Source organism: Schistocerca nitens, chromosome 4 (assembly GCF_023898315.1).
Source record: "Schistocerca nitens isolate TAMUIC-IGC-003100 chromosome 4, iqSchNite1.1, whole genome shotgun sequence".
Classification (NCBI taxonomy): Eukaryota; Metazoa; Arthropoda; class Insecta; order Orthoptera; family Acrididae; genus Schistocerca; species Schistocerca nitens.
The window spans coordinates 286,724,176-286,747,070 of record NC_064617.1 but is presented as its reverse complement, the minus strand read 5'-3'; the positions used below and the strand labels follow the sequence as shown (position 1 = coordinate 286,747,070).

At 41.6% G+C, this 22,895-nt stretch overlaps 1 protein-coding gene across 2 annotated transcripts in view; it reads right to left on the bottom strand.

Moving 5' to 3' along the window:
- Positions 1-218: 218 nt before the first annotated feature.
- LOC126251417 (shootin-1-like) overlaps positions 219-22,895 on the bottom strand; it is a 298,533-nt gene continuing 275,856 nt past the window's right edge. For both annotated transcript variants that reach the window (XM_049951830.1, XM_049951831.1), the window contains 3 exons: positions 19,376-19,624; positions 3,788-3,849; positions 219-1,025 (listed from right to left, as the gene is read on the bottom strand). In XM_049951830.1, coding sequence (XP_049807787.1) covers positions 897-1,025; positions 3,788-3,849; positions 19,376-19,624 — 440 coding nt within the window. In that variant the 3' untranslated portion in view covers positions 219-896. The remainder of the gene's footprint in view (positions 1,026-3,787; positions 3,850-19,375; positions 19,625-22,895) is intronic.

The window sequence follows — 22,895 nt, the reverse complement described above, 5'->3', positions numbered from 1 at the left end:
TTCAAAAAGGATTACTTTGTATAAACACAGCCTTTTGATTATTTTCTCACACTGTAGTCAAATGTTGGGTACAAGTCATATGCCAATGTGAGAACCACTGACAAAGTTACCACGGTGAGCAAATTTTAGGATAGAGAAAAATGGTGGTTGACATCAGCTCATAAGAAATGATAGTTTCAGATAACATGGAGAGAAACTAAGGCCCAAACACCAGAAAATTATTTTGTTTAATCATTTATTTTATTTGGTTTCTGTCACATATAAAAATTACAAGTAAAAATTTCAATAATGCATTCTGTGTTGTTATACATTTTAGGCACACAAGCAAATTAGCCTAAAGACTAATAACTGAGGCTTAGAGCTGAGCATACTGACTATAGCCATTAGGATATTACAAATATGTCAACAGTACAGCAATGTGCAGTATCACTCACATTACCATGATTTTGAAAAAAAAGTACTTTCTCTTAGTTTAATTGAAAATGAAGTAAAAGATAAAGTATTGTAAGGTGGGAGGCCATGAATAAGTCACTTATTAATTAACATCTTGAGTGTCACAAAATCGGCATGTCAGCTTTATTTATCACACATTTTCTTTTGTAATTTGATCACTTGTAGCAGAGGAGGAATAGAAGAACAAGCTTTTAGTTTCATAGTCTCAAGCTTCAGTGAGTACTGCTGCGTGCTGTTGCTACTGGAACCTCCACTACTGGTGAGTATAATAGTCCTTTCCTAGTTTGTACAGTTAACAGTGAGCAATCACAGAGTCCACAGAACACAACAGTTTGAGAAGTAACAGTGTTCTATTTGAGCCAGTACAGAACACAAATACACATTTGGTGCACTGTAGTGTAATTCCACCACAAATTATTAATAGTTGTGATATTACATGACAGTCATAGTGCTACATCACTCGGTGCTTGTCGATTGTCTTGCACCTTTTTACGCCTTTTGAGGGTGCCTATAATGGTTAACATCTCCTGCACAGCTGGTGGAGGGTCCTCTTCTTTCTTGCTGGTAACTTTCTGTTGGAAGAAATATACATTCAATTAATGTCTCAAGGTATTACTTTTTGGGAAAAAAATCCAAGCAGAAAGTAACTAACAACAAATGTTAACATTATAAAACAGGGCCAATAAAGAAAAGATTTTTTCATTCTTTCGCTCACACACAGTGCTCTATAAATCTCGTCTTGAACAGAGATCACCTCCCTGAAACCAAATATTCTGATGAAATTGTAGAAGATGTGGACTCTGGAATAACTCAGAACAGTCAAGATCACTAGCAAAGTATTTATTTAGATGACCTGTTTTGGTAAGACTATCTTACCATCTTCCGATCTTCAACTTTCCAATTCATACAATGTCTGCCATAAGCACTTTGTATTGTCTCATATCATAGTTGTATGCGTAAGGATTGTGGAACACATTTGATGTCGGCATGTCATAATGAAAATAACTGTATATACAAAACATAATACCAATGCGCCAACTGCCAGTGTTCATGCTCATACCATAGTTGAATACATACGAATGGGAACCAACTAAATGTAGAGCAATGCAAAAGTACAATGCAAAAACATTCTAACCAAAGGAAAATGAAATACTTTAATGTCTTCAGACAAATGAAAATAATATAATGTAAACAAACTGTGTCTGTGACTAACTGAATAATTTATATGATCAAAATGATTAATGGAAAATCTCATATCAAGATGTGAAACAAATACTAACAAAGAGATAGAGGGGCTGGCCAGTACTTACCTCAGCTCAGTACAGCCGATAGATACATATAAAACAGAACCGAAAATTTACGTTCCTAGCTTTCGGAACAAATGTTCCTTCATCGGGGAGGAGAGAGGGGAAAGAAAGGGAAGAAGGGAAAGGAGATTCAGTTACTCACAACCCAGGTTATGAAGCAACAGGGAAAGGAAAATAGGGAGGGTAGCAAGGATGGAGGCATGGTTGTCAGAGGGAAGCCAAAGATATTCTACTGTAAGTACTGTGCCAGCTTCAGACCAAAGAGGATGCATACAGAAGTAAAGAGGTATATAGTATAAAGATAAACACAACTATGTAGGATGAAAAGATGCGTGAATGGCTAAAGAGGAAAGGGAAAGAGGAGAAGACTGAAGAGTAAATGGGAGTGAGGTTGTTTAACGTAGGTTCAGTCCAGGGGGATGGCGGGATGAAAGGATGTGTTGGAGTGCAAGTTCCCATCTCCGCAGTTCAGAGGGACAGGTGTTGGGTGGGAGAAGCCAAATGGCACATACGGTGTAGCAGGTTCCTAGGTCCCTAGAATTATGCTGGAGGGCATGCTCCGCTACTGGGTATTGGGCATCTCCTAGGCAGACAGTTTGTCTGTGTTCGTTCATGCGCTCAGCCAGTTTAGTTGTTGTCATGGCAATGTAAAAGGCTTCTTCCCTTTCTTTCCCCTCTCTCCTCCCCGATGAAGGAACATTTGTTCCGAAAGCTAGGAATGTAAATTTTCGGCTCTGTTTTATGTGTATTTATCGGCTGTACTGAGCTGAGGTAAGTACTGGCCAGCCCCTCTATCTCTTTGTTAGTATTTGAATAATTTATATGTTACAAGTAAATGCTTACCAGGGAATACATTAGTATCTGATGTGAATTCATATTGACTAAAGTTTGTGGATACATGCTGATCTTCACATTCTGCATTCACAATGCTGTAAGAACAGCTTGCAAGTTACCCTGATCAGCCGTAACATCATGGCCACCGGCCTACTATCAATATAAACCCGTCCAGGCAATAGCAATGTCACATGGTGAAGAATGACTGCTAGTCAGACACATGCATGGTGCATTTAGTATCAGTAAGCAAGCTGTTCATGTGTGGAAGGGGAAGGTGCACACACTATCTTGAGTGTGACTGAGGACAGATCGTGATGGCCTGGATGATTTGTCGGGTGTTCGAGGAGGCTGTGGTGAGTGTCTTCAACACAAGACGAAACCAAGGTAAAATCATGTCCAGAAGTCGTGGGGTTGGGCGGCAACCCCTCATTACAGATGTCATGTGCTGGGTAGACTGGCGCAAACTGTGACAGAACTAACATCAGACTTTAATGTTGGGCACAGTACAAGTGTACCTCAAAATACAGTGCACAAAACATTGCTAATGATGGGCGTCTGCAGCCGACGACCCATGCATGTGCCAATGTTAACACTTCAACATCAGCAACTACAACTGAAATAGGCAGAACATTCACATGGGCATCCATGGGTCCAATGGAGCTAGTGCAAGGCATAATGACAGCCACAGAGTACTGTACACTGGTTGCAGACCATGTACACATATTCATGATGATCATATTTCCCAACGGCAATGGTGTTTTTCAGCAAGATAAAGCACCATGTCACAAGGCCAGGAGTGTGATGGAATGGTTTGAGGAATGCAGTGGCAAATTCCAATAATGTACTGGTCCCCCCAACTTGGCAGATCTGAACATGATCGAAAACATCTAGGATGTGATCGAATGTGGTGTCAGAGATCATCGATCCCCTCCCCAGAATTTATGGGAATTAGGTGACTTGTGTGTGTAGAGGTGCATGTCCACTGTTATCCATGCAAAAGGCATATTGGCTAATCAGTGTATATTGTGGACGAGACAGTGGTAAGAGCAACATCTTCAGTACAAATGCACGTCAATTCTTTACCAGATTACAAATTAAATAACCGTTCAAATGAGCCTCTTTGTATGTCATGAAAACATTTTGCATCATCTACTTAATACTATGGACAATTGTTATTCTGATAAGAATCTTACCTCTGGTGATTTCAGTGTGAATCTTCCTCCTTTAATCTGATTGATGATTTCACTAATAGCTCCTGCAAAATAAAAACCATCAATTTACCAGTCTGTGAAATGTTGCTGGTTTGTACAGTGCTGAGGGCAATATAAAATAGCAGAAAACTTGCAATATTGAGCTCATACAACTGAAGGTTTTTAAGATTTAGTTTAAGAGTGATTCATGTGTAACACGAAAAAAAGAAAACTGAGGAAATTCATCATCCTCAATTATCAGTCAAAATTTATTATTCTAGTTAGTGGAAAGATTTTTTTCCTTGGCTTATTGTTTCCTTCAAAGTTGAATTATTTTCTCAAATCTATGAAACTCATGGCAACAAGAATGCTTGCCATAGCATTTTAATGGCAATGAAAAGTCTTGGTCATCTTTGGTAGTGATTTTTAGAGTACTCAGCCAGTCAACAGAGATATGTGACACTGATATTTGATGTGCCCTGAAGTTCAAAGTTATAAGGCAGAAATCAGTACATAAACAGACAATATAATTGAAGGCAATTCCACTAATTAAACTTTATAAATGTCAACAACAACAAAATTATTATTTTATGAATCACTGAAACAGTATAATATGAAATAACAAATAAGGCACTTTACACTTCGTGTTCAGATATGGTACTTAAATTACTTATGTAGGCCCAACAAGTGTGAAAGATAAACAAACTACTAGAATAATGTGTAGACAATTAGAGTGCTTGGAATAGACCAGCATCAAATCTGCACTTCTGAATAATAACTATTTGTATCCGAACACGTCAGTATTTAGTTTTTAAATATTTTTCTACATTCATGGGCTGGATGGTTCCCAGTTTCACCAAGGATACCAAACATATGGGAAATTTTACATCATTCACAAGAACATGAACATGTTAGTTCCTTGCCTTAGCTTATGTGATGTACATTTTTACAGTATCCAGCCACAGAAAATAAATGCCTGATTCAAGAAGAAGAAATGTCCACCACATTACACTACAACAGAAAATAGCCCACATTTCTCAAGATTGTATGAGGCATATCCAGAAATTAAAAGTATCCATCGAAAAGGCAGTATATTTCTGAACAGTTTACAAATTTACATATGCAAATCAAACACTATTTCTTGAAATAGACACCTCTGACCTTAGTGCACTCTGTTAGCCGGATAGTTTTATGTTCCGTGCGTCATTTTTACATTGAATCATTATAATAATTATGTGTGAAGTGGCACCACCTAACATTACTATGGAAACCAAGTAACTGGTGCAACATTACTGTCAACCACCCTGGCATCACTATTAAGAAGGTGTCATTAGGAGTACCTTATAAAGGGATCACACCACAATTGAACATCTAAGCTGTCCGAGGGCTGGTCTGAGCCATTAGAGATCTGTGGACTGTGTGGCGAGTGTGCTATCTGTTCAGCTTAGGTTTTATTGTCATGCATTCTATTCATCTTAGCCTGAGATTTGATAAGGCATCGACAGGACTCTGCTTTGGAATATGGACTGCAGATAACTCACGTATATGTCTCTTGTTGTTAATAAACTGGAGTGAGTCTTGTTAGTTTTGCGTGTAACTCACCTTTTGCAATAGTGGCGACGACTTGGAACCTGTGACATGTGTAAACTGGACTTTGCACGATTTTATGATTAGGTGAGAGGTTTCTTTTTTTTCAGTCATGGAGGAACTACAACAACTACTAACACAAACTGTACATGGTTATCACGAGCTAACAGCATTGATATTATGTGCAGTGCATTATTGAGTGTAATACATAAATCTTCCTCGCCACCCAAGTTTACAGCTTTCCTGTCATTTAACGAACAAAGTGAAGAGTGTGATGCTCACCACTAATGATTAGTTATATTTTATGACTTGCCAAACTTCTAGCACTAAAGACAAACAGCAATGTTATTCATGGGAAATCCCAAACTGTTTTAACTAATACAGAAACTAGAGCCATTAACAACTCTGGAATAATTTGAGCTGTAATAATGAAAATATTCTGTAGAACATAAATGGAATAAAGTTATTGCAGCCAGATTATAATTTTGGCTGTGGAGAAAGGTCTCAATTTTATCACACAGGGCTGCTGACTTATATGGATTGTGTACAAACTGCTATTTGAAATGTATGTGTAGGCAGAATTACACAGACTCTGCAATCAGGGATATTACATTACATCTTAGCCCCAAATGAGAAACTACATGTTGCAGAAATTTCTCCTTCTTTGAGGGAAGTGATATGAATAGTTGAAGCTTATGAAACTGCCCAGCATTCATGCAGCCCAGAGTTTGTTTATAAAAAAACTCATCGTGCCAGTCACCCCTCCGGCTGTATGCACAAAGGACATCACTCTATCTCTGGTAGAGCCCTTACCTGCTCACTGGTCTGGATGACATCATAAATAACTACACCAGCAGCAAAAGACCATGCCAATGGCAGTATTGGAGCCTGGCTGTAAAGACTGCTTCCTTGGCCATGCCCAAATCGTGTGTCCTCATCACTGCACAACATGTCTCAAGTGCAGTCAAAAGGGGCACTTGCACGAGGCATGTTTTGTTTTCTAGTCCTTCAATAAAAGAAGTTACTGTTTGAAACTAAAACAAAGGGTTTATTTTCACCCAGAACAAATATAGCAAAAACTATTGTCGCGAATAGTAGAAGATAGAATTAAAATCTTGTAGGCTGGAAAATTATTGCTACAGATCAAGCGAGGCGGACGTGACCAGACTATCTCATGTGTAATGTGTAATGTGTACTCGACTAACAAGAGCGGAGTATGCAGTATCACGAGGCTCAAGCACAGTTAGTGGCAACCCTTGGACACAGCGAACAGTGGAGAATGGCTAGTTCATCACATAGGCATCACATGCTGCCGCGTGACTAGCCTACTCAGGGCTCAAAGTTCGGGGGTGCTAGAACCTTCTAGAACAAGTGGTGCCGGGTGCACTACCCCCTATAAAAGCGGATAGCCGCTAGATCGAAGGACAGTGATGGAGTGAGGTACCTAGGACGCTGGTCCACGTTAGTCGGCGTCGGGATGCTGCAAGAGTTGCAGGAGATTATTGAGCATAGCAACAAGTAGGGACTTAGGCTGAATCGACACAGCTGACACTTAGTCTGGTGCGCTCGCCTCTGCTGTATTAGGACTTAGGTTTGGGAAGTTAGGAATGGCAACTGCATAGCCAGATAGACAATCATTGGAGACTGTATATAGAATTTTACTTAAATCACAAGTGCCAGGGGTACTTCCAGTATAATCGTTCTATACATCGAGTGTTCATACATGAAAGCTTCCCTAAGATCCTATCCGAGTTCCGTACTCTAGCTCACCTTGCAGCCTTCTCTACCACAGAGCAGTGAGGAGTTGGCGGCCCACACCACCGAGACCTCATGCCAAGTAAGTTCTCTGACGCGCACCAACACAGTCCTTCCACTCCCTCTCAGGACACGTCAGTGGGACACGACACTATTACAAAATCTTCTGTGCTTTTAGATCTCCAAAAAATCATGCATATCAATGGCCATAACAATGGCACCAAAGAATGGTTTTCTACTAGAGGCACAGATTCTAATTCCCAATTTCCATCACCCCCACTAGAAGCAGTATTTCATCCTACAGTTCAAATTTTTGGATTATTTGATAATGTATAGCTCTTGGCAGCAAGTTTGTCACGTCTGCAAGCATTCCACCTGTCGCAGTTTGTTCCAACGTTATTTCCTCTCAATCAGTTTTTTTATCTGGTGGAATGATGCCTGATGTGGTATTAATGTACTTTGTGTGACCTCTGTATCCACTTGTATTTGATAGGTCAACTGTATATTTATTGCAAAACAATAATTTAACTGGGCTTTCTTTTGGGAGAAGGGGTTATTTCTCTTTGTACAGGGTGGTTGTAATTAAACTTTCACTACTTGAGATGGCCCACATAAAAAATGAGCAATTGTAGGACAATTAAACTTTGTAGAAACATTTTTTAAGGACATGTGAAAGAGTAATACTGAATAAACCATTGAAAGAAACACATTAAAGTTTCGACATGAGAGGGTTCAAATCTGGTGACCTACATGGTTATGCAGTTTGGAATAATCAGCCAATGGTTCACTCTGCTCTTGGGAAACATCGACGGCCAACTGTGCCACAAATTGTTGTTAAGTTACTGATGCCATGGCTGAGAATACCAGACACATTGTGCAGTCTTCAAGCAGTCTGTGTATCAACAGTTGAACATTCCATGGTCCACCATTCGAAAAAATTTTGAACAATTATGAAATGGTACCCGTACAAACTTCACATTATTCACTAACTTTTGCAAACATTCAAGTAGACTTTGCTCTTACGTTTCTTGCAGCGGTTGTAGTTAACAACACATGGCCTTGGAAGATTCTGTGATGAAGCACACTTTACACTCACTGAGACAGTTAACACTCACAACTGTCACATTTGGGGATTGTCACTGCCAATGAACATTCATGAAGTTCCCTTGCGTAGTAAATGTATAACTGTGTGATGTGGCTTCATGGCACAGTTCCAGATTTTTCTTTAAGGAACTTGGGCCCCAATGACCAAGGACATGCAGTGTGAATGGCACATGTTACTGTGATCTGCTTCACCAACATGTAAGGGGCTTTGGATTCAACTGTTTTGATGCACGATGGTCTTACACCTCACATTGCTTTTGGGGACACCCTGGAGTTGGGGTGCCACACGCTCCGCACCAATGGACTCTAGCAAATGCTTGGCACGAATCCGTTGTTCTGGGACGACTGAAAAAAGAGACGTTCCATAGGCGGTTGGGCAACAGTAGGGTATGCAGGGGAGGTAGGACAGGCAAGGAATTGACACACCCGTCGCACTAAGAGGAGTTTCCGCTGGATGGCGAGCGGCGGTTCCCTTGCCTCAGCACACCGGCTGGAGATGGGACTGGTACGGAAGGCACCAGTGGCCAGCCTGATACCCTCATGGTGTACTGCGTCAAGAATCTTCAGATACGAAGGCCTCGCTGACCCATACACGGTGCATCCATAGTCAAGACGCGACCAGATGCAAGCCCTATAAAACAGCAGCAGACGCGCCCGATCTGCTCCCCAGGACCGATGGCTCACACACTTCAAAATATTCAGTGCTTTCAGGGCCCGCACCTTGAGGTCTTTAAGGTGTGGCAACCACAACAACTTGGAATCAAAAGTGAGGCCCAGGAACCTCACAGTGTCGCTAAAAGGAAGAATGGTGTCCCTCAGATGCAATTCAGGAGAGGTAAAAAGACATCGAGAACGATTAAAATGAACACACACACATTTGTCTGCAGAAAAGGTAAAACCCGTCTTCACAGTCCATGCCTCTAATCGCTTTATCGTAAGCTGCAACTGCCGTCTAGCAGTGACAAGACCGGAGGAAGAACAGAAAACAGCAAAATCGTCCTCAAACAAGGAGCACTGGGCAGGACTCCGGATAGTGGACGTGATACTGTTAATGGTGACGGCAAAGAGGGTGACACTTAAAACGAGAGGGTGACACTTAAAACGCTTCCCTGAGGAACACCATTCTCCTGCACGTAAAAATCAGATTGCACATTACCAACCCGATATCAAAAGAGGCGGTGGGAAAGAAAGGACCGAATGAAGATGGGGAGATGGCCATGAAAGCCCCACTGATGGAGTTGGTTGAGGATAAGGCAGCACCAAGTAGTGTCATACGCCTTATTAATGTCAAAGTATACACCTAGACAATGCTGGTTATGTAGGAAGGCATGCTGGATGGCCGCCTCAAGCAGGGTCAAGTTGTCTATAGTTGAACGATATCTCTGAAAGCCACACTGAGAGTGGCTAAGTAGCTGCCTGGTCTTGAGCAGCCAAACCAGGCGACAGTTGAGCATGCATTCCAACGTCTTTCCAACACAGCTCGTCAAAGCAATACTCCGATAACTACTGGGATGCATTCGGTCCTTCCCCGATTTGAGGAGGGGAATCAAAATCGCCTCCCTCCACAAGTCAGGGAACGTGCCGGATAACCATATCATATTAAAACAATTCAGGAGAACTTCCTTGGATGGCAGCAACAAGTGCTGCAGCATGCTGTACCGGATTTGATCATGACTGGGCGCAGTATCATGAGCCACAGACAGCACCGAATCCAGTTTCCACATTGTGAAGGGGCAGTTGTAGGGTTCAGAATTTGGAGACCGGAAGTCCAAGTGACCCCTCTCGATGGCAGTGCGGTAGCGGCAGAAATCTGGATCACAGTTAAAGTGGTGGTAGATTCCGCAAAATGCATGGCCAGTGTCTGGGCAATGTCTCCCGTTAGGAGACATCCCTGATGCAGCAATGCCCTGACAGGTAGTTGGCTGCGTTTCCCGGAAATCCTCCTGATGGCTTCCCATACTTTTGTAGAACTAGTGGAGTGGGAGATGGAGTTCAAGAATGATTGCCATGACCGTCGTTTGCTCTCTTTAATCACTCGCCGCGCCTTGGCCCTTGCCACCCGAAAGGCCGCAAGATTGTCAGCTGAGGGATGGCACTTGAAGCGGCGCAGAGCTGCACGGCGGGCTCGGATGGCTGAGTGGGACTCAGTGGTCCACCAAGGGACAGGGCGCCTCTTGGGATGACCTGAGAACTGTGGGATCGTCAATTCAGCAGCATGGGAGATCACGGCTGTAACATGGTCGACCCATTCGTGGACGCTGGCACGGTGTTCCAAAACAGCCAGATGGCTGAAAAGTGTCCAGTCAGCTCTGCAGAGGTGCCACCTGGGCGGCACTGGTAATGCCACATCCTCATCCAGGAGGCGAATCCAAAGGGGGAAGTGGTCACTAGAATGGAGGTCAGCAGCAACCTCCCACAGAGCAGAATCCGCGAGTGCTGGAGAGCAAAAGGAAAGGTCAATAGCTGATGACGACCCAGAAGCAGTACAGAAATGAGTGGGAGCACCGGAGTTGAGGGTGCACAGTTCTTCGGACCTCATGAGGCTTTCCAGAACGCGACCCCTGGGACAAGTAGTCGTAGAGCCCCATAAGACATTATGAGCACTGAAGTCCCCCAGAAGGACAAATGGGTGGGGGAGTTGGCTAAGAAGGTGTGTGAGAGCCTCAGAGTCTATTGCATCCTGAGGCGGTAAGTAAACAGAACAGACTGTGAGCCTCTGCCCCACAAGAAGGTCAACTGCAACTGCTTGCAAGTCCGTAACGAGAGCGAGCTCAGATGAGTGGTGCATGTCACGGACAAAAACTGCAACACCACCCTTTGTCCTTTCCCCCATCAGATCATCTTTTCAATACACGGTATAGCCCCGCAAAGAAGGAGCATCAGTGGCCCGAAAATGCGTCTCTTGGAGACATAAGCACAAGATGCGCTCTCGTACAAGGAGTTGTAATTCGGCCACATGCGTCCTAAACCCATTCAGGTTCCACTGTAATATGGGAGCCAGTGATCAGGGTGGCTGAACTTTCACCCTGCCTCTGTGCTTTGGAGGAAAGCCCATACTGGCCGGAGATTTATTCCTGGGGCACGAAGATCGCCCCCAGTTGACATCAATGTCCATCAGCTCCGATGGCGACCCAAGGGAGATATCAGACAGTACGATGGCCTCATCATCGGACTGACCTTGACTAGTCTCCTCAGGTGGCAAAACCTTCACCTTCGGCGTCTCTGTCTTGGGGGGCTTAGAATGCAGAACCTTGTCATCCTTTATCGTGAAGAATTTCAACAGTTGCTGTTGCAGCCATGTTTAAAATCTTGAAATTGTAAACATACTTTTTATTCTGTTTTTAGTCTGATTTTATTCTGGTGACTATGACGAATGGTCATTGCAATTTGTATTCTACTTATATTTTTCTGATGTGTATCTAGTTGCTTGAGAATGGCTACATAACTAAAATGTCGTAGCAAACAAAATAAAAATAAAGTGGAAATGAATAGCAGCTGATGCAGGAAATTGGTTCCATATTTTCTGTTTTACATAAATGTTTTTAAATGGTCTGATATGTTTTATTTATTATGACAGAAAGTTTGAATTAACACAACTTTTAATAATTTTTGATACGCTTATGTAGGTATTCATGGATTTTAATATGCACGAGTGTCTGGCACATACCACAAGTGCCCTCTCTCGGCGAAACCATCTGCCCTAGTGCTTTCACACCCTTGACTTGATAGTTCATAGGCGAAGTACTGGTGCTAAACTGTTCGCATTGACCCTGTGCCCATAGTCATGTTGTACAAATGGAGAAGATGTCTTAATTATTGACGACGCCTTTGGCACAATTGATTTATTAATCTCCATTGCATGATGTAATTTTAGTAAGTAACTAAAAGATTTTGTGCCTGTATTACTCTGGTAATTTCACTGTTACTTAAGCTTTTGTGTTTCTCACTTCCGATGCTAAGGCTTTTCTAATGAAAGTGTCTTCCTGTTCAGGACTTTTTACTTCTGATGAAGGTATATTTATATGTACCGAAACCTTGGTCAAGAATTTTAATAAAATTTTTATCCTGCAACTGTCACCCTTTATCGTGAAGTATGTTTACAACGTTTAACCCCTTAACTACACAAATTTTGGCTTATAGTCATTTCCATGGGCTGTTGAAATCAATGGGGAATGTTGAAGATTTGTGCTGGACCGGGATTGGAACCTGGGTCTCCACCTTACTAGGTAGACGCGTTTACCACTGCGCCATCTGGACACGGTGGTCATCACAACAGCACAGACTACCCTAGCATGCCTCCTGGCAGACCCAAATTCTTAACCTATCCTATGTCCCTTGCCCATTATCCTCGTTACCTGTGGCATTTCACCGATTGTCATAAAAGAGTGTGAGCCTGGTGTGCACCCGCACTTTAGCTTAATTCATAGTGGCTGTTGGATCAAAATGGTGTCTTTTCTGAAAGATACGCCTGAAAGAACAGACACCACATACATATAATTAAGGTGGCCAATGATCTCTTCAGTGTGGATGCACACCAGGCTCAAACTCTTATCAGAATTGGCGAAATGCCACAAGTAATGAGGATAACAGACAAGGGGCACTACATTCATAGTATGCGGATAGGTTGAGAATTTGAGTCTGATGGGAGGTGTGCTAAGATAGTCTGTGCAGTTGCAATGACCACTGTGTCTGAATGGCTTAGTGGTCAAATCATCTGCCTAGCATGCAGGAGACCTTCATTCAAATCTTAGTACGGCACAAATTTTCAACTTTCCCCATTGATTACAATCAAAGACCGCTCATAGCCAACGTCTGTAATTCCTTTGTTTCTTAATTAATAATGGCTGCCGGATCAAACAGAGCAGGCAAAAGTTTAAAATGTCATATAATAAAATGGTTTGTTGCAAACTGTATGTAACAACTGTTGCAATTATGTCATCAGAACAACTTACAATTCAATAATATAGTTTATGATCCTTGTACATATGATTAACTGAGAATAATCCTTCTTTCTTTCCCTTCCTAACATTTATGTTAACACAGACCATACATACAGCGTATCTGTCCACACACGTTTATCTTTCCCTTGCTTGCGACGAGATGTTGCTGCACACAGATCAATGCACCCTTAAATGTAAATGGTGTGGCCGTGTGCTACTGTTTATACTGAACCAAATATCATGGCTACAGCTTTCAAGCCCAGTAATGTGGTTAACCATTTTATTATAGGATGTTTTCAACTATTCCCTACTTACTATTTTTACTTGCTCTTGCATAGTGTTTACTTTTTTTTTAATTGTATCACGCCAACCATGGGCTGCCCAAGAAAATGACTAAAACCCAAAAGAGTATGTGCTCTCATTTTGTTTCTGTTTTTGTCAGCTTCTATTCTGGTTGCTACAAGCCAATTGTTGCTTTGTAACTGGTATACTAATATTTATTATTACTATTATTATTTTAATGTAAGCAGTTACTTGAGAATGGATACTACGCAGCTGAAAGGTCACAGTACACATTACCATTTCTTCTGTTGCCATATGTATGTTTGGACTGACTGCAATACCAGTTTCACCTGCAGAAAGAACTAATTTTGCTTATATATGATGAAAGTGCTGGCAGGTCGACAGACATACAAACGAACACAAACATACACACAAAATTCAAGCTTTCGCAACAAACTGTTGCCTCATCAGGAAAGAGGGAAGGAGAGGGAAAGACGAAAGGATGTGGGTTTTAAGGGAGAAGGTAAGGAGTCATTCCAATCCCGGGAGCGGAAAGACTTACTTTAGGGGGAAAAAAGGACGGGTATACACTCGCACACACACACATATCCATCCACATATATACAGACACAAGCAGACATCTCACAAGCAGACATATTTAAAGACAAAGAGTTTGGGCAGAGATGTCAGTCGAGGCAGAAGTGCAGAGGCAAAGATGTTGTTGAATGACAGGTGAGGTATGAGTGGCGGCAACTTGAAATTAGCGGAGATTGAGGCCTGGTGGATAACGAGAAGAGAGGATATATTGTAGAGCAAGTTCCCATCTCCGGAGCTCGGATAGGTTGGTGTTAGTGGGAAGTATCCAGATAACCCGGACGGTGTAACACTGCGCCAAGATGTGCTGGCCGTGCACCAAGGCATGTTTAGCCACAGGGTGATCCTCATTACCAACAAACACTGTCTGCCTGTGTCCATTCATGCGAATCGACAGTTTGTTGCTGGTCATTCCCACATAGAATGCATCACAGTGTAGGCAGGTCAGTTGGTAGATCACGTGGGTGCTTTCACACGTGGCTCTGCCTTTGATCGTGTACACCCTCCGGGTTACAGGACTGGAGTAGGTGGTGATGGGAGGGTGCATGGGACAGGTTTTACACCGGGGGCGGTTACAAGGGTAGGAGCCAGAGGGTAGGTAAGGTGGTTTGGGGATTTCATAGGGATGAACTAAGAGGTTACGAAGGTTAGGTGGAGGGCGGAAAGACACTCTTGGTGGAGTGGGGAGGATTTCATGAAGGATGGATCTCATTTCAGGGCAGGATTTGAGGAAGTCGTATCCCTGCTGGAGAGCCACATTCAGAATCTGATCCAGTCCCGGAAAGTATCCTGTCACAAGTGGGGCACTTTTGTGGTTCTTCTGTGGGAGGTTCTGGGTTTGAGAGGATGAGGAAGTGGCTCTGGTTATTTGCTTCTGTACCAGGTCGGGAGGGTAGTTGCGGGATGCGAAAGCTGTTGTCAGGTTGTTGGTGTAATGCTCCAGGGATTCCGGACTGGAGCAGATTCGTTTGCCACGAAGACCTAGGCTGTAGGGAAGGGACCGTTTGATGTGGAATGGGTGGCAGCTGTCGTAATGGAGGTACTGTTGCTTGTTGGTGGGTTTGATGTGGACGGACGTGTGAAGCTGGCCACTGGACAGGTGGAGGTCAACATCAAGGAAAGTGGCATGGGATTTGGAGTAGGACCCTCTATTATAACTATATATATATATGGTTATAATAGAGGGAAACATTCCACGTAGGAAAAATATATCTAAAAACAAAGATGATGTGACTTACCAAATGAAAGTGCTGGCAGGTCGACAGACACACAAACAAACACAAACATACACACAAAATTCAAGCTTTTGCAACAAACTGTTGCCTCATCAGGAAAGAGGGAAGGAGAGGGAAAGACGAAAGGATGTGTGTTTTAAGGGAGAGGGTAAGGAGTCATTCCAATCCCAGGAGCGGAAAGACTTACCTTAGGGGGAAAAACGGACGGGTACACACACACACACACACACACACACACATATCTCCATCCACACATATACAGACACAAGCAGACATATTTAAAGACCATATGTCTGCTTGTGTCTGTATATGTGTGGATGGATATGTGTGTGTGTGTGTGTGTGTGTGTGTGTGTGTGTGTGTGTGTGTGCGAGTGTATACCCGTCCGTTTTTCCCCCTAAGGTAAGTCTTTCCGCTCCTGGGATTGGAATGACTCCTTACCCTCTCCCTTAAAACCCATATCCTTTCGTCTTTCCCTCTCCTTCCCTCTTTCCTGATGAGGCAACAGTTTGTTGCGAAAGTTTGAATTTTGTGTGTATGTTTGTGTGTCTATCGACGTGCCAGCGCTTTTGTTTGGTAAGTCACATCATCTTTATATATATATATATATATATATATATATATATATATATATATATATATATAAGGCGAAAGCGCTGGCACGTCGATAGACACACAAACAAACACAAACATACACACAAAATTCAAGCTTTCGCAACGAACTGTTGCCTCATCAGGAAAGAGGGAAGGAGAGGGAAAGACAAAAGGATGTGGGTTTCAAGGGAGAGGGTAAGGAGTCATTCCAATCCCGGGAATCCAATCAGAACTACCAATTGAAACCAAGAGTTGCTTTGTGGCATTGGGGCATGTATTGTCATGTAACAAGTACATTCCCTCTTTTGTTCTGTATCACCATCTACAGTTTTTTAGGGTGTCACAATACTGCACAGATTAACTGTTTCCCCCTGGAGCAAAAATTCAACGAGGAGAAATCCCTTCACAGTCTCAAAAGACACCCCCACCCCCCACCCCCCCACCCCCCCACCCCCCCCACCCCCCCAACATTTCAGTGTCGGTCACCAGTGTCGGTCACAATAGAGTCAAGGAACTGTTCAAATTCCATTTCAAAACACTCAAGAAATTCCCATGAAGGTGCGGTTCTGTTGACTATATATTGACCTTGGAGCTGTTATGGTACCCACTTAACACACAATTTTCAAAAACCAAGATCTGGAGATTCCTAGAAACATTTTGTTCATCTCGTCCGGTCAGTTGATGATTGCCACATATTGTTTCTTTGATCCCGTTCACCATCTCATTGGTCATGACAGAAAGATGCCCACTCCTTTGTTCATTATAAACATTCATTTTGCCGACTTTAAACAATTCTGATTTCATTACAAATCTGGAAAGGCACATTTCCCTCTGCAAAAAGAAGCAGGATTACTCTCCTCACTTCACAGCTGGCAGCACTCAGAATAAAGATACTCATTTCAATAGAGCACTACAACAAGAGTTTTCCACTGACTGAGATAAATGAGTGTGCATTCTTCAGCCAACACTTTTGGCTTGAATACAGTGCTGCCAACTTTGTCATAAATGAAAAAAATCCCTTAAATGTCAGAGTCACAAAGGGATGTGGGACAGAAATAAATGCAATATCTAAAATACGTTAGATCTCTGAAGAAATAAAGGAAAAGTACAATTGCTAAAAAATAATGAAAAAAAAGGGGCGCAAAACAGCCTTTTGTTGTTAGCCAGAAAGAGGCCCAAAGTTCTTAGAAATACTCTGCAACAAAAGAAATAGAGAGTCATACTGCATTGTTGGCTGAGAGACCCAGGGATAGTTTAAGGTCACATGGAGACCACAGCACTGGTAAATTGTGGGAAACCTATTTAGTCCTTATATTTTTTTGAATGCATTATTTTACTTTCAATTAACACCTGATGATGGCATATAAAAAATTCTGTTTTACTAATTTAAGCACTAACATATGCTATGTGATCACTTTCTGAATCATTATTGGGCAACACAGTCAACATTAAGTAAGACATTAAAATTATCTATCTCATTCAATCTTATCAGCCCAATTAAAATAGTGATAAATCACTGTTTTCAAGTAATAATTCTGCATCATAAACTTGAAATAAAGCTTTTTTACCAATTCTGACTTATGTCACGTATATACTGAAAGTGACCAAGTGATCACGGCATTCTGCTCTTATTTTCACTTAGTGGAAAGAGTAAAGCAACCATTGTTCCATTACCATTGCTCAAATTAATGGCAAGCAGACCTCCTAACGCAGACACTAACTTGTGCAGACTATATTGCAATTATTACAGCTTACATTTAAGTAAAGTGTATCACATTATACACATATAAAATATAGACTTCTTGAAGGAACACCACCACAGTTTTCAACCGGACAGCAAAATGTTGCGACAAACATTTTGGCTAAGCCTCAGCTATGTCATGCGTAGTGGTTAAAGCTGAAGATCTAACACTTTATTTCAGCAGGAAAGAATGAGCACAGTGACGCATCAGCATGGGTTGGTTGTTAAAGTATGCAGTTACATTTTACCAAAATGCGTTGAAGCAACTGTAAAGGCTAGCTGTGTCTGAACCTAGAGTTAGTGAAAGGAACATAAAAAAGGATGGAAAAAACAGCACTAAGAGCTAGATTTCTTAATTCGGAAGAACAGCTGTCATGCTTTGGAAGTGTTCTGCTTGTCCAACTGTTTCATCGAGCAGCCTATGTTATTAGTTGCAAAGTGACATAAACATGGAGTTTTAGACGAGCTTTGTCAATAATATTCTAGCACAAATTTGCAATAGAGCACATAGATAAAACTTTTGGCACTTAGTTATGCATAAAATATGGTTTAATAAAATAAAATTACATTTTATGTATTCTTTAAATGATCAAACATACAAACAATTATTTGTCAATGATCTGTCATTTTCAGTGCTTTAGAAATACTGAACAATCATGCCCATGTAATTGTAAACAATATTATTATAGTCAATTCAAACCTGCTAATGGTTAATTTTTCCCCAAGAAAGTAAGCAATGTGGCTGCAAAGCTCCTGATAGTTTAGGGCCTATAGCATGTGCTAAGTGTGCTATTTATGCTACATGTGCTATAGAGATGAACTACCTCTGGGAAGATCCTGAAAGACAGATTTAGCTGCCTGACTGGAATGAGTTTTCTTCCTCCACACACAATGGTCCCTTTCCTCACAGTATGTGAGAATTGTGTCTGAGATGTAACTGTTGAGTGTAGGTAACTGCAATATTTGTCTATAGTGTGGTGTCATGTTTGTGAGGTACGGTGATACGAGAAGGGAGAGGGTGAAACCCAGCTGCCAGCATGTAACATATTCCTCTAGAATATCACAAAAGGAACACTGAGCTTATTGTTGCCGTCTGACAGATGGATTGATGGATCAACAAGTCACCATCAACAGTTTCATGTGCCCAGACTCTGAGAGGCAATGTGAAGAGGTTTGGAAATTATTCCAAGAGATTGATAAATTAGACATGATAACACAAGCATGTATAATTTGTTATGCATTAAATTAATGTAAATAATATGTAAGAAAGAGAGAAAAATGTCTACAAGTAAAGCAAAGTAAAATGCAAGTTTTCTACAATAATGTCAAGAGCACAACTTAAAGTGTAGATAATCACATGGAATAACAATTCCAGAATAGGATTTTTTATTGTAAATGATGTTATTTCTAGCTCCTTACTCATCCCTGTCTGTGTCTCCCGGCGAAGTATGCAGGCCGACTTTTTCTTTCGACACTACCTACCCTTCCTGTCTTTCAATTCTGCTAGTTCCTTTCTCACTTCTGTGACACAAAGAATTAACTTCATAGTTCCATAAGCTCAGGAGCTGGCATCATTTTCTATACATATTCTGCTTGGTCCTCTTTAAATAGCTAGTGACCACGTGGACAGTTCCTATCACTTGTATTACCTCCATTTCTGAATCCCACATATTACACTATAAGCGTAAAAGTGGGATACAACAATATATCTCAGTCTTATAGCTTTTTACATTGTTCTCGTACAATCTCACACACTAACCTGAAGATGCAGCAGCAGGAGTGTTGACCTTACGTCCGAGGATAGTAGCCATGTCACCAACTGGATCTTCATTTCCATTGTGACTGGAAGCCACTGTTGTGCAGTTGCCTCCTAGACATGGAGGAAGTGGCAAAGATGTTGGTGGAGGGGGTGGGGGAGGTGGAGGGGGAGGAGGAGGTGGAGGGGGAGGAGGAGGTGGAGGTGGTGGGGCTCGCTTCAGTTCCTCTATTTCATTCTGTAGCTCTGTCACTGTAAAACAAGATACAACATAAGACACAGCAAAATTTAGAGAGAGAAAAGGGAGTAGAGAAGGACCAGGATGCGAAGAAAATAGTTGTAAGTGCACAACAAAGGACCAGAATAACATGGAATAATTTAGTTAGGAGAACCACCTTGGATAAAATAAAAATCAAAAGCCTTTTGATTATAAAATATTTGCTCGGTCTCCAAAACCATATTTTAATACTTTTTGACTTTTTCTCCTTCATATATGCTCCTTCCATTCCTTCCCATATGACTTATGTATGTCAGATGGCCATGGAAAGTGTGCAGTGAGCACTAACATTGCACTCATCTTTGCAGCCCACCAAGCCTGCCATTATAGAGCATGGTCTTCACTGGACATCAGATGGAATATAAGAAAATAATAATTCTGACTACAGCAGCATTGCTTTGGGCCTCCATTATTAAGAAATCTGTACAGATACACAGTAAATAAAACCTTATTAATCATGGCAGTTACTATCAGTTAGACAACACAAGGAGTCCCACTATTTTCACCAACTGCTACTGGCGTAGACAACACAATATGATGAAGGCTGCAGTGAGTGGCAACTCATTGGGCAGCTGAGTTAGGAAACAATCCAACAGTATCAGATTGCAGAAGTGGTGATAGAATCCTGTTTATCATTTAACATCACCTAGTGATGCCACAGAACTCTACAAAATGAAATGAGCATGTGAAATTATTAGTAAGGAAGGCAAATGGAAGACTTTCTATATTGGATGGATTTTGCATAAGTACAGTGCATGTGTTAAAGAATATTCATGCAAAACTCTAGTGCAACTTCTGCTCAAGTAGAGATCGATTGTTGGTGATCCTTATTGAGTGCCCCTTGCCCATTACAAATTTAGTGTGTGGACAGCAAGTTGGAAATGTGGGTCTCTCAGGTAGTGTGCCAGAAATAAGTCCCTGCAGTCACACTGTCGTTTGTGTCCTCAATGGCTCAGTCGGATAGAGCATCTGCCATGTAAGCAGGATATCCAGGGTTTGAGTCCCAGTCAGTCATTTTCAACTGTCCCCATTGATATTTATCAACACCTGTAAGCAATTAATGGTCTGGATTTCATTGTAATTTCATTCATTTGGACATGTCTGAAAGAACAGATGCCATCTTCATATACAAGGGTAAGTCAATTATCACCTGCAATTTAGTTATATTTTTGTTTATTTTGGTAGTACTGTCATTTTACGTTGATAACTCATGCTTTGTTTATTTGTTGTTATATCTTTGCAATTTTCAAGCTGCTAGGTTACTTTCGTTATGGATGCCGTACTGTTAATCATGGCTGCTCCACTGTCTATTTGCAACAAAGGAGAGCAATGTTCAGTGATCCATTTTTTGTGGTCGGAAGACGTATAAGGGGGCGAAATTCATCGAAGACATTTGGTACAGTAACGGAACAGTGTTTTGCCACAACAGAGTGTCTACAAATGGATTGAAAAATTCCAAAATTGTCGCACAAGTGTTACACACGATGAAGGAGCCGGACAACTGTTTACCACCACAAATGAAGAAACCATTGATCTTTCATGTGAAATGGTTCTCTTAGACAGACGATTAACTGTTGACGAAATGGCACATTATCTGCAAAGTAGTCATGGTTCTGCCTAAGAAATCATCCACAACAGACTTGGGTTTCATAAATTTTGTGCAAGATGGGTCCCAAAACAATTCACACAGCTGCATAAAAAAACATGCTTGCACATCTGCAAAAAACATTTGGATCGCTATGGTAACGAAGGGGACAACTTCTTAGACAGGATCATTACTGGTGAAGAAACATGCTTCCATCATTACGAGCTGGAGTGTTAACGGCGGAGTATGGAACGGAAACATCCAAATTCACCATGCAAGAAAAAATTCAAGACCCACCTGTCTGCAGGAAGACTGATGCTTATGGTTTTTTGGGATGCACAAGGTCCAGTACTGGCACATTATGGAGAAAGGGGCATAACAATAAATGGTGTATGTTACAGTGAGATGCTTACTGCCAGGCTAAAGCCTGCAATTGAAGCAGTGAAAGAAGCGGTGCATTCCTGGCTCACAGCTCAACCGAGAACCTTCTTTTATCAGGAAGCTTGTACAGCGATGGACCAACTGTGTTGAAACACAATGAGACTATGTTGAAAAATGATGTTCTTGTAAGTTTCCTATTTGATTACAATAAAATTTTATAACTACTTTGCAGATGATAATTGACTTACCCTCATAGCAAGGCTTACTGGCCAATGATCTTCTTCAGTGTGGATGCACTCACATTGCTCAAACTCTTACGGGAATCGGTAGATAGACTGCCGCGAGTAATGAGTATAGTGGGTAGGCGCACTACAAATGTAGAGTGTGGACAGTAAGATGGAAATGTGGGTCTCACGGGGAGTGTGCTAGAGATAAGTCCCTGCAGCCGCACTATCCTCTGTGTCCTCAATGGCTCAGTCAGATAGACCGTCTGCCATGTAAGCAGGAGATGTTCAGTTCGAGTCCCGGTCAGGGCACACATTTTCAACTGTCCCCATTGATATTTATCAATGCCTGTAAGTGTTAATGGTCTGGATTTCTTTGTAGTTTCATAACAGGTAAGTACTGAAAATCCAACCCAAAAGTTGTGGTGGCATTATAGAGCCACAAAAGTAATGCTCAGGAGGCTTATGTGGGAATCACTGAACGAAAAATGGCTGTGTTCTAACAGACCATTTGGATAAATTCAAGGAACTGGCAAATTCAGATTTCAGTATGTATCTACTAGCTGTACCGTATAATTTCCAAACATATCATGAGAATAAGATAGGGCCTGTACAGATATACACAATATCAAATGAGGTTCTCTCCATCATCTAGAGTACAATGACTGTCGAATATTTATGTTGGTGCAGATGCAGTAACTCCAACTCCTTATCCAAGTTGTGGAAGATGGGTAACAACTCAAAGTTTTGGATAACCTGTAGGTGCAAGTTTTTATGGAGACACTGCCCCACAAAATCAGTACAAAAATTGTGGTCGCCTTACAAAGCCACAAAAAACTATTTCTAATGGAACTCTGTTGAAGTCTTCAACAGAATTAACAGGAGAGAGAATGGTCTACAGTTTGCCAGAGATGATGATGGAGAGATAGATCTCCAAAAGCTAAGACAGACATCCCTATAAGAAATTTACTATCCACAAGACCTTGAAGGTCACCATCTGGCTACCATGGCAAGAGGCATGTAGACTCAAAATAGTTTTGGTGCAGATTAGGACCT